The sequence below is a fragment of the Bos grunniens genome, chromosome X (assembly GCF_055505025.1).
Source record: "Bos grunniens cultivar Pamir isolate PY7600 chromosome X, Bosgru_T2T1.0, whole genome shotgun sequence".
NCBI lineage: Eukaryota > Metazoa > Chordata > Mammalia > Artiodactyla > Bovidae > Bos > Bos grunniens.
The window spans coordinates 44967573-44982709 of NC_141194.1; the positions used below are offsets into that span (position 1 = coordinate 44967573).

A 15137-nucleotide genomic window follows, 5' to 3' on the forward strand; every position below is an offset into this window, starting at 1 on the left:
ACAGAAGTCAGAATAGCCATCATCAAAATATCTACAAACAATAAATGCTAGAGAGGATATGGAGAAAAGGGAAGCTGCTTTCATTGTTGGTGTAAATTGATACAAACACTATGGAGAACAGTATGGAGGTTTCTTACAAAACTAGCAATAAAACTACCATATGACCCAGCAATTCCATTAGCCCGAGAAAGCTGTAATTCTAAAATACACATGTACCCCAGTGTTAATTGCAGCACTATTTACAATAGTCAGGACATGGAAGCAACTTAGGTGTCCACTGACAGATGACTGGATAAAGAAGATATGATACATATATGCAATGGAATGTTACTAAGCCATAAAAGGAACAAAACTGAGTCATTCACAGTGATGGGGATGAACCTAGAGTCTGTCACAAAGAGTAAATTAAGTCAGAAAGATAAAAACAAATATATTATTTTAATGCTTTTAGCTAGAAAATGTTATTTTTGATCTATTTTCTATATTAGAAAATGTAATTTTTCTAGAATCTAGAAAAATCTTACAGATGAAACTATTTGCAGGGCAGGAATAGAGATGCAGACCTAGAGAATGAACACGTGGACAAAGGCAGGAAAGGGGAAGGTGAGACAAATTGGGAGATTAAGATTTACATATATACACTACCATGTGTAAAATAGATAGCTATCGGGAAGCTACTGTGTAGCACAGGGAGCTCAGCTCAGTGCTCTTTGATGACCAAGAGGCAGAGGATGGAGTGGGTGGGAGTGAGGTTCAAGGAGGGAGGGCACATATTTGCACACATAGCTGATTCACACTGGTGTACAGCAGAAACTAACACAACATTGTAAAGCTCTTATACTTCAATTTAAAAAAATATTAAAAATTGAAAAAAAGAAATGTGAAAAGAAGACAGATTAGATAAAATGTTTGCTAGAAAGAACTTTTAAGGATATGAAGAACTTCACTTTGCCCTCAGTAGCATGAGAACAATACCCAAGAAAATGGTAACCTGAAATAATACAAAATTATTATGCAAATACTGATTAATCAGATTACTGTCAATTCACTTTCTCATTCTAAATAAACTTCAAATATATGTTATTAATAATCATGATATAATTAACTTCAAGATTCGTATGCCTTGTAGAATATGAGTGAGTGAGTGAAGTCGTTCAGTCGTGTCCGACTCTTTGCGACCCCATGGACTGTAGCCCCCCAGGCTCCTCCGTACATGGGACTCTCCAGGCAAGAATACTGGAGTGGGTTGCCATTTCCTTCTCTAGGGGATATTCCTGACCCAGGGATCGAACCCAGGTCTCCCGCATTGCAGGCAGATGCTTTACCGTCTGAACTGAAGGGTTTAGAGGCCGTCAAATGGACATGACCTATAAAGGCAATTTTGATGGTTTTACATAGAAATGACCTCTAATGGAAGAGAACACAAATGGGAACTATTTGAGATACACTTCTATGTAAAATGTAGTTTGCACATAATTCAGCATTTTAAATGAGCACTCTGCCAACCGAGACCAATATCAATCATCTCTTGAGGTTTTCTACTATGTACCAACATCAAATCTACATAGGAACAAATGTTACTCCTGCTTTTCTCTTCTATATCAAACGTCCTGAAGCCTTTGTGTCTCTCTGGAGCGAGGCTGAGTTTCCGAAGGCACATTCCAGTATAAACATCATCTATGGGATAGAGAAGGACCCGGTCAGTCACATTGTACAGTCTCAGGGCCAGGTGGCCGGAGTAGAGGAATTCGCCTCCTCCTGCATAAGGCGGGTAGACGCCAGTGTAAACAACTTCTGGGATGTAGTACTTGAGTTTCTTATCCCGATGAGGTCCAGCATTATGAATCACGTCACCAATAAACAAATCTTTGGCTTTGTTCCTGGATAAGCTATTCAAGTAATTCAGGAGATGATGGGTGTTCACAAAAACATCATCATCGCCCTTGAACCCACCTGAGAAAGAGTAGGGCCTTGTAAACAAAAGTTAAAAAAGAGCTGTAGAAAGCACATTAAAGAAAATTACTCTCAATTGCATGCTTGGTACTCAAGAAGAGATATAATCAATATGTGTGTTCATAGAAAAAGGCAGTTATATTAAAAGCAATATAAAAACATTTGCATAAATATTCAAATATTAAATAAATATTATATATTCAAATATTAACATTTGACATTCAAGTATTAAATGAATATTTGAATGTTGCACTAGTCAGCTGGACAGACTGACTGGGCCTTCTCTTCCTAGCTCAGGAATTGTTTAGAAGACATATTTATAATGAAATAATTTTTTATGCTATTGGCTTCTATTTTGAAATAAATGTTACATTAAATACCCTGGCCTAAAATGGGTAATCTTGCCTTTCTCCAGGGCATCTTCCCAACCCAGGGATCGAACCCAGGTATCCTGCATTGCAGACAGATTCTTTACCAACTGAACTATCAGGGAAGCCCGAATATCCTGCAAAGAATGAATTCTGGCAAAAATGAGAAGTATGTCAAATATAAAAACAAACAGAAAGAATGAAGAAGATACTTTGAGATTACTGATATCTACATATTCATAGGAATAAATGATGTTTGTGGAAATCCATTTTAGTCTATAGTGCCTAGTTAGCCATTTCAAAAATTATTTCCCTTTGGTCTTTACAAACTTATAAATATATATGGGCATATACGTATATATACATATATAATGTTATTTGTATGTATTTAACATAATACATAAAATTATATGAACTTCTTCTTCTTCTTCTAAGTCGCTTCAGTCGTGTCCGACGCTGCGCGACCCCATAGACGGCAGCCCACCAGGCTCCCCCGTCCCTGGGATTCTCCAGGCAAGAAAAATGGAGTGGGTTGCCATTTCCTTCTCCAGTACATGAAAGTGAAAAGTGACTAGTACTACATTTTTATATATTATGTAATTAATATATATAATGATATATAGTATGTATTATTATATTAACATATGATACATGTATAGTATGTCACATTGTATAACCTGACATTGTCTGATAATTTGTAACTCTATATTACAGAAACCAAAAAAGAATCTCTAATCTCAGGTTTTACTTCATGATTTATTTTCTCCTATAATACAGTGCTTCAAATAAAGCCACATTTGCACAATCATTTCCGCAAGGAAGAGAATTCTTTATTCTGTCTCAATATTGGTTAGAGTAAAATTTATGCAGCAAGTTAATTTCTTTTTGGTTCTTGGACATACAATCTATTGTTTCCATTTGGAGCATGCCTGTTGAATAGTAAATGAAAAGCAAAAGATGTCTTTTTGGTTTCATCACTGACTATTTGGTTTCACAGATATTTTCTTGGAATTGAACTTTTTCTTCACAGATACATAGAAATAAAATGAAGAGAGTAATTTATGATAGTTTCTACATTCAAAAGATTATTTTCTTTTGCTATTGTTCATCTTTATTGTGTTTAACAGTAGGCCATTAAATGAAATGAGACACCAGAAGTTTTCAAAAGGCTAAGCTAGCCTAATTGACAATATCATCAATTTCCTGGATTTTCTAATGATATAAACAGGAAATTGCAGAATATATATAAAGGGAAGCTCAAAGCTACGCTATCCAGTTTCATTACCATTTGTTCCTCATCCTTTTCAAAGGTAAGGATTTTATAACCAGTTGTTTTCCTGAAGCTCAGTTTTCCACTAGAATCAAAATATACCAAAGTTAATCTGAATGCAATATTTCTTTGAGGTTGTAAACAGATGGAGCCATCATATGGCTGACTGAAAGCATGTCGTTTGAAAATTATATAATGGCTGGTGAGGATGACATACAAATGAACACCGAAATTGTAACCGGACCACTTCCAGGCATAGGTTCCATCTCTGACAATCCTTTTGCCACATCTCATGCTATATTCTTCAAGTTCGGTTTCAGTGATGTCTCTAGGACCAATTTCCCTGTATTGTTGTGCTCTAAGCAAGGTATACCATTGTCGTTTATAAACACACGATAACCATTCTGAAGGTATTAGAGCATCTTGTTCAATAACTTTTGTGGAGGCCAGGTCACAAATGATATGCTGAAACCTCAAATTTTTAAATACTGGTTGAAATACTATGCCTTGTTTAGTTTCAAGAAAGGAAATGCTACCATCATGTTCCTTGTGCCTGGAAAACCAGTTGTTTGCATTAACTAAAAGCTGTTTCATTGTGCCTTTCCAACCTGGGTTAAGGCGGAGGAACATCCACTGTTTGAGTGTAGTATATATATCGATTTCCTTTTGCATTACGAATAAATTAGAAGAAGAAATGACCAGATTCATAAGATCTGTACTGAGTTCCTTGTAAAGTTCAACACTTGGATGAGTCATCAGATTGTGGAGAAGCCATTCAAAGCACCCTGTCTTTACAGAATGTAACCCATAGGTCTCTGCTGCCACATAGAAGCTACATACAGTTTTCACATTAATTGTTTCCTTCATGGTCTTATCACACTGCTGAATTAAGTCCTCTACTTGAAGCAGGCACGCGGTTGCCAAAACTCCTGGAACTTGAAGGGGCTCAATTAAGACATATTCATTCCTATACAACGAGCCTAATACAAATTGCAAAGATTCTACATTTATATTCTGGTCATTAATCTCCAGGTCAATAATATCTTTGTGACATTCTTTCCCAGAATCTCTAAACATTGTAGCAAAGTAGTCCGACTGACATAAAAACATTTTGTGTAAACACCACACTTTCCCCAGAGCACGGATTTTAATGTCACTGGTTTCCCCATTTAAAAATAAAGTTTGGTAAGCATACTCAGATTTGATCTTAACTTTTTTACCCTGTCTTGTACAGACGACTTGCTGTAGATCCTCCTCCTGGTTGTGGCTCATCTCAGACTCTGGGCCTAAGCTGGGACCGGTGCTCTGTTTGCGTTTACGGCTTCCAGACACATAACTGGGGCCTGCCTGGGCTTCTGGCTGCTGCAGTTCCCCTGTGCCAGATTCCCTGCATTGCAGATTCCGACTGTTCAAGGGCCCCATAGATAAAGGCTCTTAGGGCCCCTAAAGAGACTGCTGCAGAGACTTCTCTGCCACAGCATTGCTGTGGCGTGCCACCTCCGCTTAGGCCCTAGTTTCACTTGGGCATTTTAGCACAGTCCCAAACGTCACAGTGGAGGCTCTGCATTCTTCATTCTCTGCTCCAGCCCCTCCCTCCCTGTGGCCCCGCCCACTGCCTCCAGTCTTCCATTCAGTCTAGCCTATTGTTCAGGGCCCCTGCCTCCAGGTTGTCCTTGAAAATACTTTCCTATAAGGGAAATGACTGAATCAAAGGCTTTTGGATCACAGTGTTAAAGAGTGTACATATTCACATTTCTACTGCAAGTGGGAGAATTCTTTTCTCAGCTGTCAGCAATATTGAATATAATTATCTGCCTTCAACTTTTAGTAATTTTAAAAAGATGAACAGTGGTATATCATTATTTTATTATTCCTCTTTCATTACAGAGAAGGCAAACTTTTATTTGATGTATGTGTGTATATGCATATATATGCACAAAATTATACACATATACAAAATTATATATGTATAATTTTGAAATATCAGTAAAGATAAAGAGATATTTCAAAATTTTCTGATAAGGTACATCTTCATATTCTTTGCTTATTTCTGTATGAAAAGTGTTAGTCACTAAGCTGTGTCTAACTCTTTGAAAGCTTATGGACTGTAGCCTGCCAGGCTCTTCTGTCCATGGGATTCTCAGGGAAGAATACTGGAGTGGGTAGCCATTTCCTTCTCCAGGGGATCTTCCTGAACCAGGGATCGAACCCTGGTTTCCCACATGGCGGGCAGTTTCTTCACTGTCTGAGCCACCAAGGAAGCCCCAAAAGAAAGTGTTAGTTACTTGGTCATGTCCAACACTTTGTGACCCCATGGACTGCAACTTGCCAGAGTCCTCTGTCCATGAAAGTCTCCAGGCAAGAAAACTGGAGTGGGTTGCCATTTCCTTCTCCAGGGAAATTCCTGACACATGGATCAAATCCAGTCTCCTGCACTGCAGGCAGATTCTTTATCCTTTGAGCTACCCGGGAAATGTTTATTTCTGTATAGATTTATATATATTTTCTCCTTAGTGATTGTCAAAAGCTTATTAGCTTCTTATAATGTAAGACTACACATATGTATGGTGTGCATGTGTGCCAAGTCACCTTCAGTCATGTCCCACTCTTTATGACCCTATGGACTGTAGCACACCAGGCTCCTCTGTCTATGAGGATTCTCCAAGCAAGAATACTGGAGTGGGTTGCCATGACTTCCTCCAGGGCATCTGTCTGATCCAGGTATCAAACCTGCATCTCTTACCTCTTCTGAATTGGCAGGTGGGTTCTTTACTACTAGTGCCACCTGGGAAGCCCATATATATGCATATATACATATAAAAATTAAAATTGTTAAAAGGTTATATTTTGTTGTTGTTCAGTCACTCAGTCGTGTCCAACATTTTGTGACCCCATAGCCTATAGCACCCCAGGCTTTGCTGTCTTTCATCATCTCCTGGAGCTTGCTCCAACTCATGCCCATTGAATCAGAAATGTCATTCAACCATCACGTCCTCTGCTGTCCCCTTCTCCTCCTGCCTTCACTCTTTCCCAGCATCAGGGTCTTTTCTAATCAGTTGGCTGTTCGCATCAGGTGGCCAAAGTATTAGAGCTTCAGTTTCAGCATCAGTCCTTCCAAGGAATATTCAGGATTGATTTCCTTTAGGATTGACTGATTTGATCTCCTTGCTGTCTGAAGGACTCTCAAGAGTCTTCTCCAACACCACAGTTCAAAAACATCAACTCTTTGGCACTCAGCCTTCTTTATGGTCCAATCCTCACATCCATGCATAACTACAGGAAAAATCATAGCTTTTACTATATAGAACTTTGTCAGCAAAGTAATATCTCTGCTTTTTAATATGCTGTCTAAGTTTGTCATAACTTTCCTTCCAAGGAGCAAGTGTCTTTTAATTTCATGGCTGCAGTCACCATCTGCAGTGATTTTGGAGCCCAAGAAAATAAAGTCTGTCACTGTTTCCATTGTTTCCCTATCTATTTGCCATGAAGTGATGGACTGGATGCCATGATTTTAGTTTTTTTAATACTGAGTTTTAGGCCAGCTTTTTCACTCTCCTCTTTCACCTCCACCAAGAGGCTCTGTAGTTCCTCTTCACTTTCTGCCATAAGGATGGTGTCATCTGCATGTCTGAGGCTATTGATATTTCTCTCAACGATCTTGATTTCAGCTTATGCTTCATGCAGCCCAGAATGTTGCATGATGTACTCTGGATATAAGTTAAATAATCAGGGTGACAATATACAGCCTTGACATACTCCTTTCCCAATTTTGAACCAGTCCACTGTTCAATATCTGGTTCTAACTCTTGTTTCTTGATCTGCATACAGTTTTCTCAGGAGGTAGGTAATGTACTATGGTCAGGTATTCCCATCTCTTGAAGAATTTTCCACAGTTTGTTGTGATCCGCACAGTCAAAGCCTTAGGAAGCATCAATGAAGTCAATGAAGCAGAAGTAGATTTTTTTTTAATTCTGTCTATTTCTGTGATCCAGTGGATGTTGCCAATTTGACTGCTGGTTTCTCTGCCTTTTCTAAATTCAGCTTGAACATCTGGAAGTTCTCAGTTCACGTACTGTTGAAGCCTGGCTTGGAGAATTTTGAGCATTACTTTGTTAGCGTGTGAGATTGTGCAGTAGTTTGAAAATTCTTTGGCATGCCCCTTCTTTAGGATTGGAATGAAAGCTGATTTTTTTTCCAGCCCTATGGTCACTGCTTAATTTTCCATATTTGCTGGCATATTGAATGCAGAACGTTAACAGCAGTATCTTTCAGGATTTGAAATAGCTCAGCTGTAATTCCATCACCTCCACTAGCTTTGTTAGCACTGATGCTTCCTATGGCCCCCTTGACTTCACACTCCAAGATGTCTGGCTGTAGGTGAGTGATCACACCATCATGGTTATCTGGCTTATTAAGGTCTTTTTGTATAGTTCTGTGTATTTCTTGGCACCTCTTCTTTATATCTTCTGCTTCTTTTAGGTTCATGCTGTTTCTGTCCATTATTGTGCCCATCTTTGCATGAAATGTAAAGCTCCTCCCACTGCCCCCTTTTCTGGGCTTTATCTTCAATTTGTAAGAAACTGTCAAACTGTTTTCCAAAGTGGCTTTACCATTTGATGTTACCACTAGCATGTAAGATGGTGGAGTAGAAGGACATGTGTTCATCTTGTCCTGCAAGAACACCAAAATGGCAACTAGCTGCTGAATAACCATCAACAAGAGACTGTTGAATCCCACCAAAGAAAGATACCTGGATCCAAGGGCAGAGGAGAATCCCCAACTAGACAGTAGGAGGGGCACAGCTGCATTTAAAATTAAATCTCAGACCCAGTAGAGATGCTCAGAGGGCACAAACAAAACCTTGTGTGCACCAGGACTGAGGGAAAAGAGCAATGACACCCACAAGAGACTGAGCCAGACCTGCATTTAAGTGTTGGAGTGTCTCCTGTGGAGGCATGGGTTAGCAGTGACCTGCCTCGGGGACAGGGATTCTGGTTGCAGCAGACTTGGGAGGCACAGCGCATGGCATAATCCTCTTTGAGGAGGTTATCATTAACCCCACTATAGAGCCACCAAGCTGATGACCCACAAACTGGAGAACAATTATGCCAAAGAAGTTCTTTCACTGTTTCAAAAGTTCTAGCGCCCACAACAGATTTCCCAACCTGGGAATCCAGCAAAAGGACTGAGAACCATTAGGGAAACAGACTTCTGAAGGGCACAACAAAACCTTGTGCACACCAGGAGAAAGGAGCAGTGACTCTGCAAGTGACTGAGCCAGACTTGCCTGTGAGTGTTGAGTCTCCAGTGGAGGTGTGGGTCGACAGTGGCCTGCTGTGCGGTCAGGGCCAATGACTACAACAGTCCTGAGAGCCGTGGCATGCTGGTATAAGTCCTTTTGTAGGAAGTCACCATTAGTGCCATTAACTGTATCATAGTTTGGACTCAGGCCAAACTACAGAGAGGGTACACAGCCCCACCCATCAGCAGAAAATTGGATTAAAGATTTAATGAGCATGGCCCTGCCCACAAGAGCAAGACCCAGTTTTACCCTCCCTTCACCAGGAAGCTTCCTTAAGTCTTTTATCCTCATCCATCAGAGGGCAGACAGAATGAAAACCACAACCACAGAAAACTAAACAAACATCCCATGGATCACAATGTCATCTAACTCAGTGATACTATGAGCCATGCCATGTAGGGCCACCCAAGATGGACAGGTCATGATGGAGAGTTCTGATAAAATGTGGTCCACTGGAGAAGGGAATGTCAAACAACTACAGCATTCTTGCCTTGAGAACCCCATGGATATAATGAAAAGGCAAAAAAAAAAAAAAAAAGATTATATATTTATATATAATAAAATTTTATGGGGCTTTTTTGTTGTAAAGATATTTTAATTCATAAGAAGCCAAATTAGATTTTCCAAATATTGATTTTGACTTCACTGCTTAGAAAGTCTTACCTTATCTGAAATTCGATAAGTATTCTTCTATATTTTCTAGCTAAATATTCATTGTGTTAACTCTTATGTAACATCTAAATGTTGAAATTTTAATGCATTTCTAAATTCTCATAATTTGAAGTGACAGAAGCATTATGCAAAAGAGTATATACATTATAAACCAGATTTTTACAAACAAAAAATACACATGTATTTTGCATGCCTAATACTAAAAGTTATAGACACTATTCTACCATAGGTTGTCTTTGAATATTGATATTATGGATAGTATCTTAACTAAGCCCAGGCAGCAGGTACAGTGGGGCCTATAAAGAGTGAGTGGTTGGTTATATGGTGTTCTCCATCCTTCTTAGCTGTAGTTTGTGTGGGTTTTGCTTTCTCTTAATCCAGCACAAGCTCCTTTTCCTCTTCACAAAGCAGGACAATGCCTCTCAGTTTCCAAGAGTAGGAGTAATATGCAGGGACAAAAACAATGAAACGGCATCTAGGATTGTTTTTACAGAACAATATTTGTTTGCTTCATTCACTGTCAAAACTACAGCAACTAGAAGAGGGTATGCTAGATGTTTATTAAATATCTGTTGAAACACTGAACCTATACTTTGCAGCAGTTATTGAGTGAATGATTTATTTTGACATCTTTTTTACTACAAACCTAGTTATGCCAGCTTATATGAAATAATCCTTGATTTTCAAAGCTAGTAAAGCCCTTTTAGTCTCTGCACATCTTCAAAACTGACTTTAAGTGGTTCCTTTCATCTGAGATACATTGCTTCTCCACAGTTGCATGTCAATTGCCTCTATAACTCATGAATTCTTTATAGACATGCTCAGAGGCTAGTTATTTCTTAACTTTGTCTACAAATTTGCATTGTTCACTTTCTTGGTTGCTCTCAGCCATCTCTCCTATCCCTCTGATCTTGGCTGCACCTAAGTAGTATATGCAGGTCAGGAAACAACAGTTAGAACTGGACGTGGAACAACAGATGGGTTCCAAATAGGAAAAAGAATATGTCAAGGCTGTATATTGTCACCCTGCTTATCTAACTTGTATGCAGAGTATATCATGAGAAATGCTGGGCTGGAAGAAGCACAAGCTGGAATAAGGTTGCTGGGAGAAATGTCAATAACCTCAGATATGCAGATGACACCACCCTTATGGCAAAAAGTGAAGAGGAACTAAAAAGCCTCTTGATGAAAGTGAAAGAGGAGAGTGAAAAAGTTGGCCTAAAGCTCAACATTCAGAAAACGAAGATGATGGCATCTGGTCCCATCACTTCATGGCAAATAGATGGGGAAACAGTGGAAACGGTGTCAGATTTTATTTTGGGGGGGGGGGCGCTCCAAAATCACTGCAGATGGTGGTTGCAACCATGAAATTAAAAGACGCTTACTCCTTGGAAGGAAAGTTATGACCAACCTAGATAGCATATTGAAAAGCAGAGACATTACTTTGCCAACAAAGGTCTGTCTAGTCAAGGCTATGGTTTTTCCAGTGGTCATGTATGGATGTGAGAGTTGGACTGTGAAGAAAGCTGAGTGCCGAAGAATTGATGCTTTTGAACTGTGGTGCTGGAGAAGAGTCTTGAGAGTCCCTTGGACTGCAAGGAGATCCAACCAGTCCATCCTAAAGGAGATCAGTCCTGGGTGTTCATTGGAAGGACTGATGCTGAAGCTGAAACTCCAATATTTTGGCCACCTCATGTGAAGAGTTGACTCATTGGAAAAGCCCCTGATGCTGGGAGGTATTGGGGGCAGGAGGAGAAGGGGATGACAGAGGGTAAGATGGCTGGATGGCATCACCGATTCGATGGGCGTGAGTTTGGGTAAACTCCGGGAGTTGGTGATGGACAGGGAGGCCTGGCGTGCTGCAATTCATGGGGTCACAAAGAGTGGGACACGACTTAGCGACTGAACTGAACTGAATTGAACTGAACTGAAGTAGCCTTGCTTTGATGTAGGCCTGCCTTTCTAATTTCTGATGATAGATGAACAAAATAGTCTGTGAGTAGAGTGAAGAATTCACTACATTTAAGCTTACATGTTGCTGTACAGTTGCTCAGTCATGTCAGACTCTTTGCAACTCCATGGACTGCAGCATGCCAGTATTCCCTGTTCTGCACCATCTTCCGGAGCTTTCTTAAACTCATGTCCAGTGAGTTGGTGATGCCATCCAACCATCTCATCCTCTGTCATCCCCTTCTTCTCCTGCCCTCAATCTTTCCCAGCATCAAGGTCTTTTCTTATGAGTCAGCTCTTTGCATCAGGTGACCAGTCTTATGTGGGCCATGTTAATATTTCCCACAGTGTTAATATTAGCCTTAGTTCAGAGCAGCATTGTAGGCTACTACCAAGTTTTCTTCGTGGAGAGTTATCTCTTATCTGTAATGATTCTTGTTTCTGGTCTTCTCCCTCCAATCTGTACCCATGATGGCTTAAATTTTGATAGTGCTTGAAGAAGTGAAATGAAAGTCGCTCAGTCACATCCAACTCTTTGTGACCCCATGGGCTATACAGTCCATGGAATTCTCCAGGCCAGAATGCTAGAGTGGGTAGCCTTTCCCTTCTCCAGGGGAATCTTCCCAACCCAGGGATCGAACGCAGGTCTCCCACATTGCAGGCAGATTCTTTACCAGCTGAGCCACAAGGGAAGCCCAAGAATACTGGAGTGGGTAGCCCATCCCTTCTCCAGCAGATCTTCCTGACCCAGGAATTGAACTGGAGTCTCCAGCATTGCAGGTGGATTCTTTATCAACTGAGCTATCAGGGAAGCCCTGGTAAAGGAGTGTTAAGAGAAAGGGATAATTTGTGAAAACTGGGGTACTGAGAGAAACCTTGAAAAGGAGGTAGAACTTAAGAGCTTGAAAAGTGAGTTTGATATTGATAGGAGTTGGAGAGAGGGAGGCAGGAGGTAATCTGATGAGAGTAAAGAATGAGAACATATAGAAAGGGCAAAGAGTGTTCAATAATAAGTCACTGAAAATGCCAACAGTATATATTTACATAATCAGGGCTGATAACATAGTTTTATAGCTATATATAGGATTCTCAGGTGGTTCTAGTGGTAAAGAACCCATCTGCCACTGCAGGAGTTGTAAGAGATGTGGATTTGATCCCTGGATTGGGAAGATCCCCTGTAGGAGGGCATGGCAATCCACTCCAGTATTCTTGCCTGGAGAATTCCATGGACAGAGGAGCCTGGCAGGCTACAGTCCATAGGATCACAAAGGGTCTGACACAAATGAAGCAACTAAGCAGGCACTCACACATGTATATATTTATAACAGTAAAACATAATATTAGATATATAACTTTATACAGTATATGTAAAATATATAATTTTATATAATATATAGTAATACAAAATAAAAACTAGATGGATCAGATATAGCAATTGCAGTCCACAAAGCACTGTGAGCTTTCTGGGAATTAAAGTATAAAGTGTAACAATATCTACCATAATTGCTAAACCTTTGCTTCTCCCAGGTTTCATTGGTCATATGGACTAGAACCTTTTCTTATAGCATTTTTTAGGCAAATGATAATCTCTGCCTGTTTTATTATCAACCCACTGAAATCAGATTTCTTTCTTATGGCATATTTTAGGCAATGATAATCTCTGTCTGTTTTATTATTAACCCACTGAAATCAGATTTCTCTCTTTGAAATAATTCTTGAAATCTCTTATCAATTGGCGAACGCTTCCAAGTTCTTTTATAATATTAAGAGATTGTTGGTTTTCATACTTACAAATGTTTTATTTCAAAATATTCTAGAGAGAGACTGAAGGACAAAGCATATGGTTGATCAAAAATCTAGACCTGAAAACTGCTTGGTAATTTTATGATCATGAAATCCTTTTTTATTTTTATTTTTTTAAATATAAATTTAACCACACAGGGTCACTAGGAAAGTGGTAGGTTTTGGGCAGGTGGCAGAAGACAAGAACAGGGAGAAAGTAAAATTACAGGCCAGAGACTGTGTTGGGATTTCTGTTGGAAAGGCAAGGCACTGTGGAGGAAACAGTTTACGATTAGGTAGTCTCAACAATTTCTGTGGGCTTTGGGCTAGAGAAGTGATCTCTAGTAATCTTGTACTTAGCCCTGGGATGATTTAAGGCAGAGGAAATAATGGTTTGATATGTGAAACTTAGATAAGGAGGTGGCTGAAACTATAGACAGTATTGGTTGCTTTGTATGTAAAAGGCATCCTCTCTGCTAAGCCCTTTGTAATTGCTAAGAAAGGACTAGCCCGGGCCTGGTCAGTCTCTCACATTGTCTATAAGGTCCCAGAATGCCAAAGCAATGGAAATACATAAAATAAGAAAATATACTTAAGGTGGATGTCAAACATATAATCTAAGAAAACACAGAACAGTTCTTATATGGGATGACCTTTAAAATGATTCACATAAACAGTACTTTTAAAAATAGTTACTATTTCAAAATAGTAATAAAGTTATAAATAATGGCTCTATCAATGAATCTGTGAACTTGAGTAAGTTATTGATTCTAGCTATCAAGATAGGAAACGCCTTAGAAGATGCTGTTGAAATTGGGATCTGGTGAATTTGTAGAGAATAGGAGAAGAGTAATTCAGGAAAAAGAAATAGCATGAATAAAGACAATGAAAGATATATACAAAGAAGCTATAACTGCTCACTTTATATAGGAGTTTAGTTGTGGCACTAATAACACAAAGCTTTCCCTTTCTTCCACCATAATGATGGCTCAGTTTAGGCTCCAGGCAGGTAAGCTGCATTGATTTACAGCCTACCTTTGGATGTGAGATGAGAAGGAGAAGCTACCTCTTGGTAGCAATCTGAGATATACACAAATTGTCTTTGAGAATGCACAAAATTTACCAGTTTAAAGAAGAAATGGTAACATATAAAGGTCAACCAAGTGATAAAAGATCTCATCATAGTACCTTAGTCACAGGAGATATCACAGATAAGAAAATAATATATGGTTAAAAAAATTAAGAACTACCCTTAAAAAAAAAATCTGCTTTTGAATTGTTGTGCTGGAGAAGACTCTTGAGAGTCCTTTGGTCTGCAAGGAGATCAAACCAGTCAATCCTAAAGGAAATCAACCCTGAATATTCATTGGAAGGACTGATACTGAAGCTCAAATACTTTGGCCACTTGATACAAAGAACTGACTCATTGGGAAAGACTCTGATGCTGGGAAAGGCAAAAGGAGAAGAGGGTGGCAGAGGAAGAAATGGTTAGATAGCACGACCAACTCAATGGACATGAATTTGAGCAAACCCCGAGAGATGGTAGAGACAGAGGAGCCAGGCATTCTGCAATCCATGAGGTTGCAGAGTCGGATATGACTGACGGAACAACAACAATCAAGTCATCGTTTCTACTTACTCCTTTTCCTCTCTTTGACATATTCCTTCTTTTCCAGAAGAAACTTTTATTGTGAAATGTAACACATATACCGAAAAATGAATAAAACAGAAAGTAACAACCACTCAGGTCAAGAAATAGAACATTCACAATACAACTAGAAGCCTTCCCCATGTCTGTTCATTCCCAGTGACATCTGTCTCTCACCTACTAAAGAAGTAT

At 39.4% G+C, this 15137-nt stretch overlaps 2 protein-coding genes across 2 annotated transcripts; both read right to left on the reverse strand.

Annotated features, from left to right (window-relative positions):
- Positions 1-1477: 1477 nt before the first annotated feature.
- Positions 1478-3130, reverse strand: LOC147340244 (N-acetyllactosaminide beta-1,3-N-acetylglucosaminyltransferase 2-like). Its single transcript, XM_086387116.1, has 2 exons — positions 3097-3130; positions 1478-1953 (listed from the first exon to the last, which is right to left on the reverse strand). The coding sequence occupies exons 1-2, from the start codon at positions 3128-3130 to the stop codon at positions 1478-1480; spliced, it is 510 nt and encodes a 169-aa protein (XP_086243242.1).
- Positions 3059-5163, reverse strand: LOC147340245 (germ cell-less protein-like 2). The gene has a single exon (XM_086387544.1). The coding sequence runs from the start codon at positions 5011-5013 to the stop codon at positions 3517-3519; it is 1497 nt and encodes a 498-aa protein (XP_086243670.1). The 5' UTR covers positions 5014-5163; the 3' UTR covers positions 3059-3516.
- Positions 5164-15137: the final 9974 nt, after the last annotated feature.